This window comes from Bacillus rossius, chromosome 15 (assembly GCF_032445375.1).
Source record: "Bacillus rossius redtenbacheri isolate Brsri chromosome 15, Brsri_v3, whole genome shotgun sequence".
Taxonomy (NCBI): Eukaryota; Metazoa; Arthropoda; class Insecta; order Phasmatodea; family Bacillidae; genus Bacillus; species Bacillus rossius.
In genome coordinates this window covers 45,646,446-45,663,347 of record NC_086342.1, presented here as the reverse complement: position 1 = coordinate 45,663,347, position 16,902 = coordinate 45,646,446, and the positions used below count along the sequence as shown (strand labels likewise).

The 16,902-nt window shown below is 45.2% G+C and overlaps 1 protein-coding gene across 2 annotated transcripts in view; it reads right to left on the bottom strand.

The window, feature by feature from the left end:
* LOC134539566 (putative helicase MOV-10) overlaps nucleotides 1-16,902 on the bottom strand; it is a 202,329-nt gene that overhangs the window by 117,973 nt on the left and 67,454 nt on the right. For both annotated transcript variants that reach the window (XM_063381717.1, XM_063381718.1), the window contains exon 2: nucleotides 3,727-3,990. In XM_063381717.1, the coding sequence (XP_063237787.1) occupies nucleotides 3,727-3,990 (264 nt within the window). The remainder of the gene's footprint in view (nucleotides 1-3,726; nucleotides 3,991-16,902) is intronic.

Sequence of the window (16,902 nt, the reverse complement as noted above, 5' to 3'; positions counted from 1 at the left end):
CAGTCCTGCGCAGAAGTTCCTAATTGTGTTGGACAGGGGATGTGTGCGGACATACACGTGGTCACCTGGCTGTAGCTTCGGTGGTTGTCGTGTGGTCTGCGGGGTTATCTGCTGAGTGTAGGCCCTCTGGTGTTCTCGTTCTGTTGTCAGCTCAATCTCTTGCCGCCGACAGCGATCCTCGGGGTCTTCCCCTTCATCTGTCACTCCGTAGGCCGTTCATTGTGGCCTTGGACCATTTGTGCCGGGGACATCCCTGTGGCTGCATTGGTCCTGCGGCGGATGCAGAACAGGGCCTCCGCTATGTGTTCGTCCCATGTAGTATGGTCGTCCCCCAGACGTATGCGCATTTGGACTTTCAGCTCCTGGTTACGTCTCTCCATTGGGTTGGCTTGTGAATGGTAAGCCGGTGTAGTCCGGTGTTCCACTTGCCATGCCCGACATAATTCCTGTCACTGCCTTCCGATGAACTGGCTGGCATTGTCTGTCAGGAGGTCCCTTGGGTATCCCCATCGTGGAAAGAATTCTGTCTGCAGGATTCTTGCAATAGTTTTGGCTCGGATGTTACTAGTAAGATATGCTTCTACCCATCATGTGAAGAGGTCCGTGACTACCACCAGGAACCTCTTCCCTCGGGCAGTATGGGGATACGGCCCCATAACATCCAGTGCGATGGACTGGAATGGGGTAGTGGGGAGATGCGGCTGCTGCTGTTCAGTCCCATCACTCCGCCGTGCCTTTCGCTCCTGGCACTTCTCGTAGGTCCTTACATACTCCCGTATGTCCCGGGCTATGCCGCGCTAGTGGTAGTGCTGGCTGGTTGCCCATCGGGTTTGGTCTGCTCCTGGATGTCCTGCCAGGTCATGATTGTGCATGAAGCGCAAAACGGCTTCCCGTGCTTCCGGTGGTACATAGGTGTGCCATTCCTGGTTGGTTCCTATCCCCTTTGTACACAACATGCCCTCTCTCATGGTCCATATCTCATCCAGTCCTTCCGCTTGCTTTGCTCGTCGACGCTCAGCATCTGGGGAGGTACGTTGGACGTCGAGAACTCGTTTGAGTTCGATAAGGTCCGCTGGAGGTGGGTGATCATCTTCTCCCACAGTGAGCAGGCGACAGGTCGTGTCTCTTGGTCTGCGGTTGTGTGCCCTGTGGGAAGGTGGTATGCTTCCTAGTGTATATACTGCCAGGCGCTCACGTTTACCTAAATTTACCAGGCCTGGTGCTGGCGAAATCAAGGCGTCCTGCTCTACCAACCATGGCTGTCCGAGTACCAAATCTTCTCGGAGTCCTTCTACCACGACTGCTGGAGTTTGGGTCACCATCTCCCGTATACCCACTGTGATGATGGCATCTCCAATGGCTGTCACGGTTCCAGTGTTCGTAGCAAGGCGCAGGGCAAAGTGTCTGGGTGTGATGTCTGCGGGTGGTACACAGTGCTGGGGGACGAACAAATGGCTCGCTCCTGTGTCTATAAGTGCGGCAGTCGGTCTCCCATTCAGGGTGATGGGGATCCGCATCAGTCGGTTTTCTAGCGTGGTGAGCTGCCCCAGTGGTTCTAGGTTGTTCTCCATGGATTGCGGCAGGGGATTGGCTGGTGCAGGGGGTAGGACTGTAGGTCCTACACCCCCTACTGCCCATTTCCTGCTGGTTGTTGTCGCTGTTGGTGTCTCTGGCAGTCCTGATGCCAGTGATACGTGCCCTGTGGGCATCCAAGACGGCACTGTGGTGGTCGGCCTCCATCGCGCCGATTGCCTGCATTCCGCCATTATGGAGATGTGTTCTGGTCTGTCCCACCAGGTGGGCCCTCGATCGCCCGTGTTGCTGTCCGCCATGGACCTTCCTGTGGTATGTCCCTGCTTGTCCCTGCAGGTGCTCCGACCTGCTGTCTAGGCCCTCGTTCGGGGATAGTTGTCCCGGTCAAACGTCCCAGAAGGTGTCGTAGGTTGCCTTCTGTAACTGTTGCCTATCGTACATAGTCCCATTGCAGTATGGCCTGAGGAATGGTTGCAATTCTTCTCGTATTAATGCTGTAACTTCTGGTAAAGCTTGCTCAGTTTTCTCCCGGGGCTACGCGCCGGTACAACTGCAGCTTGCTTGCTACGAACTGCTCTACTGACTCGGAGTCCTTTTGGGACTCGCCGTAGAAGCGAGCCTTACAGCTCATGACTGCCATGTGGTCGTCAAAGCGCCGTGTAAAGCGGGTAGCGAACTCCTGCCACTGCATGTCATAGGGTCCCTACAGGTTCCACCACTCACGAGCTTGCCCGCGCAATTGCTCACTCGTGCGTTGTGTCCATTATTCTATCGACACCCTGCATTCTGTCAACCATCCCTTACACCACTGTGCAAACTCGCATGGGTCCTCATGTGCTAGCCCACTGAACTCTGGTAGTACTATACGTCCTGTTGTGGTAGCTGTCCGCCCTATATGCATGTTTGGTTGCACTGCTGGACTTGCAAGCACCTCCCAAACTATGAGGTTTGCCCCTGCCTTCTGTGTCGGTGCCTGTGTGGGCCTTGGTGTTGCTATTGTATCCCAAACCAATGTACCTGTTGCTAATTCCGATCTCACTGGTTTACTCTCAGATGTGTTGTGCCACTGTCCCTCTCCTGTCATTAGGTCAAAGTCCCTTGGTGGCTGACCTGTCTCACGTGTGGTTGTCAGTTTGTGTGGTAGCATTGTTTATGAATTTCTACACTGTCTGTCCTGCATACATTCTTCTACACTTGTTTAGTAAATATACACTTCGGGTCGCCGAATGCTGCTGGCTGTTCGTGCTCTTGTAGTCTCGATGATGAAGTGTGCCACACGTTCGGGCGCCAAATGTCGCGGCCTCGTCTCTGGTGAAGATGTGGAGACGGGGTGGACGTCGCTCGGTCGTTCGGTTGTCGTGTTGTTTGCCCGGCGCCAGCTCTTGGGTAGAGCAGCCTCACACTCTGAGGCGGGAGTGGACCGTTCGGCCCAGTGCAGCTCACCGAGGACGTGCTGACAAGGAAGGTGCCTGCGGTCTCACAAGGAGTCGCTAGCGGAAAGCAGGAGAGAGGAATGCCCGCGGTCTCACGAGTCGCTAGCGGAAAGGCTGGTAGTAGGAGAGAGGGATGCCCGCGGTCTCACGAAGAGTCGCTAGCAGTGGGTTGCCTGCGGTCTCACAAAGAGTCGCTAGCGGATGGGTACAGGAGAGAGGAAGAATGAGAGAAAGAGAGAGAGAAGGGAAGCTCGCGGTCTCACTAGGAGTCTCTAGCAGAGGAGGAGATAGAGAAAGGTAAGCCAATAATGCCACTTATTACTATGTTGGTATTTATTCTCCCAGATTGGCTGGGAGAGGAGCTGTCTAGGCTTGTTAGCCCACACGATATATAAATTTTCCTTCTACAATGTTATTTACAAGGCTACGAAACATACATACACTACACACTTAATAATCTTCATAAATATTTACAATCATAACATGTCTAAACATAACTATAATACATTGTCTGTTCATATTTACAACTGCCATCTGGTGACGAGTGGTGGCACAATGGCCATGGCCGGAATGTTGTGCCGCGGACAGGACTGTGACCCGGGTTTTTGTTTAAATAAAGAGGAGGTACGACGTCAGTAGTGTGACCGAGACTTAAGGACGTATTTACTCCTCCCAAAGATTTCTGCAGGTAAAATATAGTTTGCATAATTAAAGTTACACTGTAGGAAAAAAACAAATAATATGAAGTAAAACCACTCACCTTTTGAAGATTTCTTCAAATTATTAATCACTGGAATGATTTTGTTAGCATCAAACCTAATAATGCTCGTATCTTCGCCATTCCTCAAATGCTTCACGATCTTGAACTTGAGTAGCAGAGCCAGAACACCGAATGGAGGTATGTTCCAGTGGTAGCGTGGCTGGTAATCATGCAAGGCATGGTAGAAATCCCGCTTTGAGACAGAGAAGTCGTTACTCAAGTTGTTTGTTTCGTGTAGGTAGAATACGAAGCGATCTACTGCAGCTGAAATCAAGCACAACAGATTATTCTTATTTGTTTGATAAAAGTACATACAATAAGTGGTTCAAAGCCTAAATTTTATTAAATGCTATAATAAACTAGGTATACTTTTACTTGCGAAAATTTATCTGCATTATGCTAGTTGTGTATATTCATATTTTATCGCCATCTTGTCGCCAACAAAAATATTATTCCAATAATAAAACTAAAGTAGTACACTAATGTATGTTCGGAAACAGGGTCCAAGATGTGGAGCCGTAGAGCCGGTCCAATATCTTGGTTTGTGACGTCACGGTGGACATTTTGGTGCCAAATGTCTTCAAAATTCTTGAAAAATTCTATAAATATCCCATTTCCAGGTGAAAATCCCCATTTTAAGGAAATTTTTTGGTATTATTCATCAAAAATTTAAAAAAATAATTGAAATTCGGATTAAAAAAACGAAAATTCCTAAAAGTGATTTAAGACTCCTAAAAGTAAGACCCCTAGGCCGCCGAGGTCACGACCTGAACCTAGACCGTAAACTTGAAATTCTTAATTTTTGACCACAAAATCCGGGAATAAAAATCCCAAATAGGTATAATATAAAGTGCTTCCTTAAATATTTAGTTACTCAATCCATCTCGGTTCTCGGTTCGATTTTCGGCGAGAATAAAAATGTAACCAATTAATTTAAAATACTTAATTACGATTTAAATGAAATATTAATAAAAATCTTATTTATGTCACACCCACCATCTTAGATTCTAGTACCAACCGCCATCTCGTCTGCCGTATTGATCACCATCTTTAAAATCCAAAATTTTTAAGCAAGAAAATTGGGAAAACTTTAATACAATTCATAAAAAATATTTAATTAAATAATAATGTAAAAATTATATAAATGTAACATGTTCGAACCCGGAAATGTCATTCGATTAAAAATATCGATGGATCCTTCCTCCACGGAAGCCATCAGCAGACTGACCACCCACCACAAAAAAAAAACAATGAATATATTACATCAGTCACTATGATGTCATGGCAGCCATCTTGGATCCGAAATATTGTTTTCGTCTTCTAGAAGGGCCATGCCAGTATTATAGTTTAATTTTTACTCGCTAGAGTGCAGCGATTATTTCCTGGACGTTCGCCGTTAAGTCGGCCATCTCGGTAGCCATTTTGTAAATCTATAGTTTTTAGCTAGAAATTCTGGAAAAAATTCCAAAAAATCATCAAACATCGCTTGTTAAAATAATGATTGATTCGATCGCCTCGGATCTGTCCTTGATTGATACAAAAAATAATTTAATTAAAATTGCCAAAAGAAATGGAAAGGTTCAAGGAATAAAACTACCACAAAATTACAAAGAAAAATGTATTATATAAATTCTACTCTACTACAGGAACACTTGAGTAATTTAGTAAGATAATAAAAATTTAGTTCTGTATTGGCTTGTACTGACTAATTCTCAGCTCCAATCGGTTTACTGAAGCTTGAGACAAGCCAGGTCCTTTACGAACATGACTTCCACATCGTGTGATAGATAAAGAGTAATATTCATAGTCTTTAAAAACACTTATTTTCTTGGTTCTCGAACGGATACAGTTTATTTACATACACACAGTGAAAGCACAAGTTATATTTAAAAGACCTGTATGTTGCTACTTCATCAGTAAGCTGTTTGATAATGATCAAGAAAAGTACAAATTTATTTCGAAATACTAAGTGTTTTTAAATAATAGAAGTCTATAAACATTTCACGAAACACAAGTGGAATAATATTCACAATGGAAGCACATTTAACGAAAAGTATATACATGAGCACTTAACATTCAAATCAGCTGTGAATCGCTCTCGCCATAGAGATACGTTCTTGCCACAGGGATAAAATCTCGTCACACGGATACGATCTCGTCACACGGATACAATATCATCATTAGGATAAGATAATAGACATTTTACATACATTTAACGAAAGGGACGCAGATTTTCACGATCAACTCAGTAAAATACGATCAATTTACGTTAGGTTACAATATTACCACTGTCCGACTCCCACCTGCCCTCGACTCCCACCTGCCCTCGACTCCCACCTGCCCTCGACTCCCACCTGCCCTCGACTCCCACCTGCCCTCGACTCCCACCTGCCCTCGACTCCCACCTGCCCTCGACTCCCACCTGCCCTCGACTCCCACCTGCCCTCGACTCCCACCTGCCCTCGACTCCCACCTGCCCTCGACTCCCACCTGCCCTCGACTCCCACCTGCCCTCGACTCCCACCTGCCCTCGACTCCCACCTGCCCTCGACTCCCACCTGCCCTCGACTCCCACCTGCCCTCGACTCCCACCTGCCCTCGACTCCCACCTGCCCTCGACTCCCACCTGCCCTCGACTCCCACCTGCCCTCGACTCCCACCTGCCCTCGACTCCCACCTGCCCTCGACTCCCACCTGCCCTCGACTCCCACCTGCCCTCGACTCCCACCTGCCCTCGACTCCCACCTGCCCTCGACTCCCACCTGCCCTCGACTCCCACCTGCCCTCGACTCCCACCTGCCCTCGACTCCCACCTGCCCTCGACTCCCACCTGCCCTCGACTCCCACCTGCCCTCGACTCCCACCTGCCCTCGACTCCCACCTGCCCTCGACTCCCACCTGCCCTCGACTCCCACCTGCCCTCGACTCCCACCTGCCCTCGACTCCCACCTGCCCTCGACTCCCACCTGCCCTCGACTCCCACCTGCCCTCGACTCCCACCTGCCCTCGACTCCCACCTGCCCTCGACTCCCACCTGCCCTCGACTCCCACCTGCCCTCGACTCCCACCTGCCCTCGACTCCCACCTGCCCTCGACTCCACCTGCCCTCGACTCCACCTGCCATCGACTCCACCTGCCATCGACTCCACCTGCCATCGACTCCACCTGCCCTCGACTCCAACTGCCCTCGACTCCAACTGCCCTCGTCTCCAACTGCCCTCGTCTCCAACTGCCCTCGACTCCAACTGCCCTCGACTCCAACTGCCCTCGACTCCAACTGCCCTCGACTCCAACTGCCTTTGACTCCATGTTTATAAATCATACACATAACTTACATTCCGCTTGATTAGCTTCAGGGTTACAATTTTATAATGAAAAATAATTGATCGCTTTTCACCCCCTTTGAGTCGAATGTAGAAAAATTGTACAGAGAGTAAACATGCTATAAATAAAAAAAAACAATAGCAGTGTGAAACGCCCCGATGCCCAATTTTTATATTATTTTAAATTAATCAAAAAGTCCTTGGAAACTGCTGGGCAAAATATTAAGAAAATATTACCTTAATCACCAGAGGGGGCACGAGACGGTGAACAAGACAAAATTTACACTCCCTGCACACTCGTAACTTGGGAGTTCGTGAATCGTTACAATGAAGAAGGTATTTGATAAATAAATACACAAAATCGTTAGCTTGGTCTATAGGTTTTCCTAGTTTATTATTAAGGAATTTTATGTTCGCATTATTTATACCTGACAATAAAAATCTTAGTAATTAACAAAATTAAAAGGGGCGCCCCGGCATTATTTAAAACAATACATATTACAACCAAACAATCAAACGAATACATTAACAAAATTTCAAATATAGCTCCCAACGATTACATACACACATATATATATATATATATATATATATATATATATATGAGTTTCCTCGATTTTCCAGATTCTTGAGGATGACGTCCTCAAAACACTGCTCGCTGGTATCTTTGTTTTAGTTCCTTCTATTTAAGTGGAAAAAAAATCTATCTCTCATATCACCCGGGTCTTTCCAGGATGACCTCGGACTGCGGGCCAAACTCTTCTAACAAGGGGGGGGGGGGGGGGATCAGCTGGAGGTCCCGAAGATCATGCGGGGGCAATTTCTCCCTCCGTAACTTCGACCCTGTCTGAAACACAGCCCAAATTCAAAACGAATTAGACCTGCGTCCAGACAGTCATACACAGTTGGCACGAAAGCCAAACAATGGGAATTTGGGAAGAAAAAATAAAGGTGTGGAAACAGGGCTCGCGAGATGTCTCGCGCCGACATCAGGATGACGCGCACCGAGAATCCGCGGATGCGCGAAGGAAACCAGAATTTTTGGAATTAAATATAAATAAGAAAATTTAACTACGCATGACTTTTCTAAAAACTACCTCTGCCTGGCTACTGTAAAAATGGGATCACATCCCTTAAGTTACTGACTACATCTTTTGTGCAACCGAAAATCGCCGTTCCCGCGAAAAGCCTCTTAGCGCAGAGGACGCCGAGAACACGTGGTCAGTAGCCGAGCATCAGAGAACTAAGCCCCCGGTAGGGGACAAGACTTCTAATTAAAACGGGCGCTCAAGCCCTAGGAAGGAGGGGGGAGGTTCGGTTCTAAGCCGAAAATTTCCGAAGGAGTCCGAGGCGGGCGTGACGAGAACACGACATGCGCGCTCTCTACCGGACCGAAACAAATGCAACGAACAATCGACTTCTACAGGCCGCGAGAAGAAAGCATAGTGCCTTAAGGCACCGCGACGCTGCTTTCTAGCGGCGTAAGGGGGTAGCGGCGTAAGGGGGAACTACTTGAGGTGGTGAGCTGACTTGCCACCAGGTGTCATGAGGGTAAGCTCTGCACGCTGGCGACCAGGCCCGCGGTTACATTTTCCTCCGCTAGATGTCGGGGATGTGTCTGTCGGACCGGGGAGAAGGTTTTTCATCAGGTCATCGTCCCGTCCGGTCACTGCTCCTAGCTTGATTTCTCAGAACTAAAGTGAGGTGGAGAGAGAGGAAGGGGGGGCAGAAATAGCCACTAAGGTGGGAACGCAGCTCCACTGGAGACTGCTTCGTGCCGAGACATGCTATTCTCAGCAGGCCTCTACAAAGTAGCAGCTTGCAGCCCAGGAGCTGCTCAAAGCAGTTTTGGTCATGCAGGGAATTAAAATTACAAACTCGGGACGTGACTGCAGGCGAGAGAAATTTCAACCGGGCTGACCATGTCCACATTAGACAGCAAAATATCAGATTGGCCCCCTGGGAAGGGGCTTCGGTCCACTGGCACAAAGTTTAAATCCGTAGCGTACACCGGCCTAACAAAAAGTAAATCACCCCCATTAACGACCAGATAAATTTAAAAAAATAAGAAATCCCAAAAATTTTAAATTAAAGAAAAAAATTTAAAAAAGGTGAAGAAATGCCTAATTTCCGGCACAAGTGGGTATGGAAATCTGTCCGGACTCTGACCCCCTCCTTGAAAGTACAGTGGCCACCACTGAGCATGCTACACGTAATAGCAGTAAGCTTCAGGTACTATTTCCGCACAAGCAGAGAGAGGTTGTTTTAGCCACCGGTGGGCGAGTTCAGGACGCCCTATAATACACCATAGAAAAAAGAATTTGTTTCCACCCGTGAGAAGGTGGAAACGTAGACAGCACAGGGACAATAATTAATAAACATGTCGTACAAAACCACGTAATGTAGCTGCTGACACACACCTCGTGCAAAAACTACCAGTCAAGCTACATTTCACTGCAAAACACTATTTGTATATGCGTTTTCTTTCTTTAAGCCACATACAAAACGCATTCCATGTAGAAAAACCTATGAAGGACACACACTATTCATATTTGGCATGGCATAAATAAACACAATAAAAACCAAAACATTGTTCCTTGAGTGAAAATATATGTATACTCAGTTACGATTATCTTGATCTATGAACACACAGCGAAAGTAAATGTGCAGCGGGTGCAACCCAATAGTCCAGGCAAATTAGACCAAAAAAAGGCAGTGCTTCCCGAAAAATCGTCCAAAGCTAGAAAATGTTTTAATACCTTTTGGGGGTCTCAAATAAGAGTCCTGTGAGTTTGCGACGGATTCTGATTCCTGCTTAAGTTTTGGGAGTCAAAAAACCGCGGAATTTTCTCACTTTGTTTATTTATTCGCTTATAACTTCTAAACGACGCATCCTACAGAAAATTTTATTTGAAGCTTTTTTAAATAGCATTAAATTCTGCTTCAAATGTTTTTTTGGTTTGTCCAAATCGGCCTAGTAATTTAGCCGCAATCTATTTTCAAAGTTGGACCATTTTTACCAACTTGGCTAAAAAGTTGATTCTTTGTTTAGTTTTTCGTTTACAACTCCTAAACGACGCATCCTGAAAAAAAGTTTACTCATAGATGTTTTTAAGAGCATTAAATTCTTCGTCAAATGGTTTTTAGTCTGTCAAAATCGGCTTAGCTGTTAGGCGCAATCGATTTCTGAAGTTGGGCCATATTTTACCAACTTGGCTAAAAAGTTGATTATGCCCTTTGAATGGATCATATGAATCATTTTATTCAATGACAATCATCCAGGGGCGGATCCAAGAGTGAAGGGAAGGGGGGCACGGCCCCCCTTTGGATTTTCCAGTCTAATCCTTATTTTTAATAAAATATTAAATATTAATTGTTCTGGGGTTTCAGAAATTCTAGGATTCGTGCCCCCCCCCCCCCCCCCACAACAGATCCGCACCTGGACACTCCAAAATGATGTTATGTGGTTTCAAAATATAAGAAGGCATTATAATGAATAATGTTTTATTGAAGGTAACAAAATATGTATACATGTAAACGATAACGGTATTAGTTGTGTACATGAAATATGTATGTATTAGTTGTGTACATGAAAGATCATAATATGAAAGATGTATAAGGTACTCATGTTGACGATTTCTTTCGCCGTTTAGGAGAAGACGGCCGCTCTTCGCCGATCACGTCATCTAGCTCCTCATCCTCGGAATCTTGAGAATGAGGATTCATTTCTTGCTCTCCTTCGATGATATCAATCTCCTCGTCAAACTGGGTGGCATCCAGTATAACATCCTTGTCTTCAGAGATGGAATTGAGGCATGCGTGCCCTTTGCAGGTTATGCAGATGGTGGTGAATTTTATCCCTGCCTTTCTACAGGAGCAAGCTGCTTTGCACCCTTTGTTACATGTGCACGATATGGAGTTGAGAAGTTCTTGTGGGGCTGGTGGATCAGTCGTTGTGATGGGAGTTAACCCATTGGTGGTTATTTTACATCCCCATCTCTCTGGATCTAGTACATTACTCCTCCATACCTGCACCTGTAAATAAACTCTGGAGTGCTGGCGAGCAGCCGCTTCTGTAGGAGGCAAGGACGCCAAGTCGAAATTCTTTTTTGAAAGCGACCTCTGGAAGAGGTCAAACCTCACTTGATTGAGGGACTTGCTGCTGCCACCCGTATACAAGGTTTTTATGAAGTGAACGCCTGCCTCTGCAACTTGATCAGGAGTTGCGATCGGGTCAAGAAAAATAGAGGCCTGATGGAGGTTTTGGTCTGCCATGAATTTCTTGATCAATTTTATTTTCCCCTGGCAGAAAAATGAGGATGTGGTGTCACACCCCGTGAAGGCATGGAGAAACAGGGCATGCTTCCTCATGTTTTCAGGCAGCCGGCAATTGCTCGGACTGTAAACGACAGTTTCCTGGTTCTACTTCTCGGGTTTTATGAGGAACATGTTGGAGATGGGCTCTTCAAAGACAGCAACATGAAAAGTGAACAGGACCAACAGATCGATGTCCTCTCCCACAATGAAAACATTGTCTCCCTCTATAGACCTCTCCATTGCTGTGCTCACAATCAGAGAATCTGCATCTTCCAAGGCTTGTTTCAAGTGAATGCCCTCGTCCATCAGTTTGTTTGTCAGCATCGATATGAGACATTTCTTGTTGTGATCATTCAACTAGAAACGATCTTTCGGCATTGTGGCCTTGGTATGTTCCTGGAATATAACCGACGAAAATGACATAGCAGGGGATCTTCGCGCTCTTTCAGCAGACTTTATACTCTTCTCGGCCACATCTTCTGGGTATCCATCGAAAACTATGGTGATACTGTCAAACTTGTAGTTGGATTTCACGTAATTTACGTACTTGTGAATGATATTGGAAAACTGTTCTCCACTGTTCCACACAACTCTATGCAGGAGTAAACCACCATCCACTACGTAGTCTGCATTCACAGTGAAATCCACTTTGATTGGAGTGAACAGCTTGTACAGTTCAGATTTTCTACTCTTCCGCATCATGTTGTCATCATCAAACAGTGGGAGTGGGTACGGGGCCAATTCGAATCCAAAGTACGATTCAAGCTGAAGCTGTGATTTCATGTGAAATGGAATGCGGCGGAAAATCGTGTCCGGACTGATAGGGGCCGATTCTCCGTTCATCTTTGCTGTAGCCTTCACGGCTCGTAGAGGCACCACTAGGTTTTTTCTGCTAAGTTGAAGTTCTTGAAGTTTTTCCCTTCAATGGTTTTCATACTGGCTGTGCCCTTTTCAAAAGCTTTGTGGCAGTTGATGCTGTAATCTGCTATAACTCCTGTGCTGATGGACATGAGGGAACTCATTTTAGGGAATGGGTCATGGCACTGAAACCATTCGCTGAATTTCTGCAAATCGCTGTCGTCCCTCCGTATTCTGGAGTTAGTCGTGTCAACATGCTGATCGGATGTTGAGAAGGAGACCTCACAGTACTCCTCAATTTGATGACAAACATCCACTGTAGTGGGTGGGCATGCAGTGATCCACCGGGCTAGAGTCCCATCGCTGATTTCCCGCCCACGGGATAGCCCTCCACAAGAAGATATTGCTCTCATGAGCACTTGCTCGATGGTCATATCTGACCATATTCCGGACCAATGCTTTTCGCTACGCCTTATTGTGAAGTAACCTTGTACAACGAACTGTAGATATTCAGCATGGGTCAGTTTTTTATTGAGCTCCTCCATATCCTGCAGGTAGAGTTGACTAGCTTTTGCGTAGTTGAAGTGTCCGCTGGCATGGAAATATGGAATCATGTTTCTGACGCTCTGCAGGTGTAACATCCAATTCCCAGTTCTTTCAGTCTCGATAAATTGCTTGAGGACTGACACCATCCTGAAATATGCACCCACAGCTGTGCTGTGCTTTCTCGTTCCTCTAAGATTTCCAATTGTCTTTTGAACTTTTCCATAAGACTGTCAACATTTGGGTTGTTAATGTCAAATCTTTCTGATGTAAAATCCTTTATGAGATACGATAGTGCATCAGTCTCTTCGTCTGTCAGCTTTGTTTCTTGAGTTGTGGCTGACCCGGTTTTGCTCATTCACCACTTCGAAAACTGCACGATTGGAAAAAATATTACATGATACATGAGAGTTGGTATAAATGACCCAACTTAAAAAATCGATTGCGGCTAAATGGGTAGGCCGATTTTGACGGAGTAAAAACCATTCGACGTAGAATTTAATGCTCTTAAACAAAGCTATGAGAAAAAAAATTCAGGATGCGTAGTTTAGGATTGGTAAACGAAAAATTAAACAAAGAATCAACTTTTTAGCCAAGTTGGTAAAAATTGCCTAACTTTGAAAATCGATTGCGGCTAAATGGCTAGGCCGATTTGGACAAACAAAAGCCCATCCGAAGCAAACTGTAATGCTTTTTAAAAAAGCATCAAATAACATTTTCTGTAGGATGCGTCGTTTAGGAGTTATAAGCGAAAAACAAAACAAAGTGCGAAAATTCCGCGGTTTTTTGACTCCCAAAACTTAAGCAGAAGTCAGAATCCGTCGCAAACTCACAGGACTCTTATTTCGGACCCCCAAAAAGTATTAAAACACTTTTCAGCGTTGGACGATTTTTCGGGAAGCATATGTCTAATTTGCCTGGGCGACAAGTGACACTTTGATTTTATTTCAAATCAACGTCCGACTAGAGTTAGTCTGTATGTTGGGAAGGCACGAAAAAGATAAGATGTGTTCAGTCAATCACTCACGAGCCACAAGCAACATCGGGCAGTATTTTAATAAAATTCCTTGTAAAAAATCAGGTCCAAAACCAAATTTCAGTGTTTTTAAGTTTTTTTTCTTTTATATTGTATGAAATTTCGGTATGATTCAGTAGTCAACGTACCTGATCGGGCAGCGAATTCTAGCGGCGGGTGCGGAAACTATGTGCGATTCGCGTTCAGAAATGTAGAAGAAAACACAGCTCTATCACTCTCGGCATTATTTTAAAGAATTCTACGTTAAATTTCGTGTCCGAGCTTGGTTTTCACAAGTGTATTTGCGAAAGAAAATAAGAGCGTTAGCTATGGCATTGAGTTGCGACTCTTATCTTCCTTGCTTCGTGCTCATGGGCCCCACAGATCACAGATAATATTGTTACGGGGTGAGTTTTTTTTAACTTTTTATTTTATTTCAGATATGTACTGCCAGTCCTGTGGGAGAGTGGGAGAGGGCTGTGTTTCTCTTATCGCGCGGCGCGCGACTTGGTTCCCTGTGCGGTGCAGTTATCACCGCTTGTGATAACACCAGCTCCTGTTTGTCTTCACGGGACACCGCCGAGACTCGCCCTCACTTCCCGACACTTCCCTACACTTCCCTACACTTCCGGACACTTCCGGACACATTCGGACACTTCCGGACACATTCGGACACATTCGGACACATTCGGACACTAGTGTTGCGCACAACGATTCTTTCTTTACACCGAATCGATTCATCGGAATCAGTTGCATGTAATGATTCGTTCAAAAGATTAGTTCTTTTCGTTCCTCTACGGGAAGCGACTCATATCAAGTGTCATAACTCGTTTGCCCTTTGAAGTACATATAGTTATGTCTCTGCGCCTGGTTGGTTATCGTTATCTGCTTAGCTCGTCTGCGCCTGGCTGTGTTACAGTATCGTTATCTGCTCGGCTCGGATAGCTAACAATTCCATAAGTCTAGCTGTATATGTACCGTCTGTTACAAAAATTATTGACTGTTTATCGCTGCAAATGTTTCCTGCAGTGACACACATACGACTCGGGAGTATTTGCTTACATAATCGCATTGATGATGATTCCTTTTACACTCGTGTCCGAGCATGATCACTTCAGGTACACCTGGGTTTATCGTCGCGTCATGACGTCACTGCGGCCATCTTGGAGTCAAATCACTACGAAATTCCTCAAAAATGACGACTCGAAATTCCTAGAAATTTCCCCGTTTCGAGGGAATAATTCCCGTTTTGAGGGAAAATGTTATGTTTTTTCCCTTCAAAAGTTCTAAAATTTGTATTGCGGAAAAACCTCAAAAGCAATGTTTGATACCTTTTTGGGTGGGGAATTGGCAAATGGTTTTTTTTTATTATAAGCAGGGTTTTTGCTATCACTGTGCAAGGGTTTCACTGTATTTGTTTGTGGCACACGTGACATGCGTTGCGTTGTTGCCTTTGCCACAATGAGCACGGCCTCGGACATCTTTCCTGTGCTCAAGAATCAAGTTTCAGGTGCAGACTGGCAAGCCAAGTGGGTCACCAGTGGTTATACTCATCCAGGAGCGGATACTAACCACGCCGACCTCGTGTCCACACAGTCTCCTGAACCATCATCTCTTGGTGCCCCCGCCCACCCGGGCACACACGCGGTGCGCAGAGCTCCAGGAAAAACAACGCTATTTCAAAACTACATAACATCCTAGTGGGGTCTGCTTACGGAAAGCATTTAACAGTTCGCTGAGGGCCGAAAAGTACTTCTGATTTCGGATTAAGTTTTAAACTGATGTTTTACAAGAGTTAAAATGGCTAAAACGCATGTTTTCAGAGTAATTTTTAGGTGTAAAACAACCGGTACAGATTCTTGAAACTCTTAAGGGACTTGCATTACACCTTTATCTTCATTTCTCGGCCATATAATGTCACGGTCACCGCTCATATGCACGACGAGAAGACTGCGCGCCAGTCCAGGGGAGATAACCGCGCTAGAAGCACCAGCGAGCGTCGCGCTTATCATACCGCCTCGCCGACACAGATACACCCCTGACGAGGCGGGCCATTAACCTGCTTGGGTCCAGCTTCACTGATTGTAGTCTAGAGCATCGGTACGTGTGTCAAGTTGGCGACCACACATTGGAATTTCAAGGTCAAAATTTGACACGAATTAGTGCTCAATTTGTGCTAATTTGTGCCGTAGAAATCAGAATTTGTGCTGCATTACGTAAAAAGTTATAGCAAATATTAAGGTGGTCTCCAACTTGACGTCAAGTTGGCGACCACCCAAGGAAAATATCAATTTTTTGGAATGAATTTTAAATCACGAATTAGTGCTCAATTTGTGCTAATTAGTGCCGTAGAAATCAGAATTTGTGCTGCATTACGTAAAAAGTTATAGCATATATTAAGGTGGTCGCCAACGTGACGTCAAGTTGGCGACCACCCAAGGAAAATATCAATTTTTTGGAATGAATTTTATGTCACGAATTAGTGCTCAATTTGTGCTAATTTGTGCCGTAGAAATCAGAATTTGTGCTGCATTACGTAAAAAGTTATAGCATATATTAAGGTGGTCGCCAACTTGACGTCAAGTTGGCGACCACCCAAGGAAAATATCAATTTTTTGGAATGAATTTTATGTCACGAATTAGTGCTCAATTTGTGCTAATTTGTGCCGTAGAAATCAGAATTTGTGCTGCATTACGTAAAAAGTTATAGCATATATTAAGGTGGTCGCCAACTTGACGTCAAGTTGGCGACCACCCAAGGAAAATATCAATTTTTCGGAATGAATTTTATATCACGAATTAGTGCTCAATTTGTGCTGCCAGATGCCAAAATTTCGAGCTTTTCGCAACGTAAACTAAAAAGTTATAGCCCTTGATATGTTTGAAGCGAATTGACAGCTGGCGACCACATATTGGAATTTCAAGGTCAAAATTTGTCACGAATTAGTGCTCCATTTGTGCTAATTTGTGCCGTAGAAATCAGAGTTTGTGCTGCAATACGTAAAAAGTTATAGCATATATTAAGGTGGTCGCCAACTTGACGTCAAGTTGGCGACCACCCAAGGAAAATATCAATTTTTCGGAATGAATTTTATATCACGAATTAGTGCTCAATTTGTG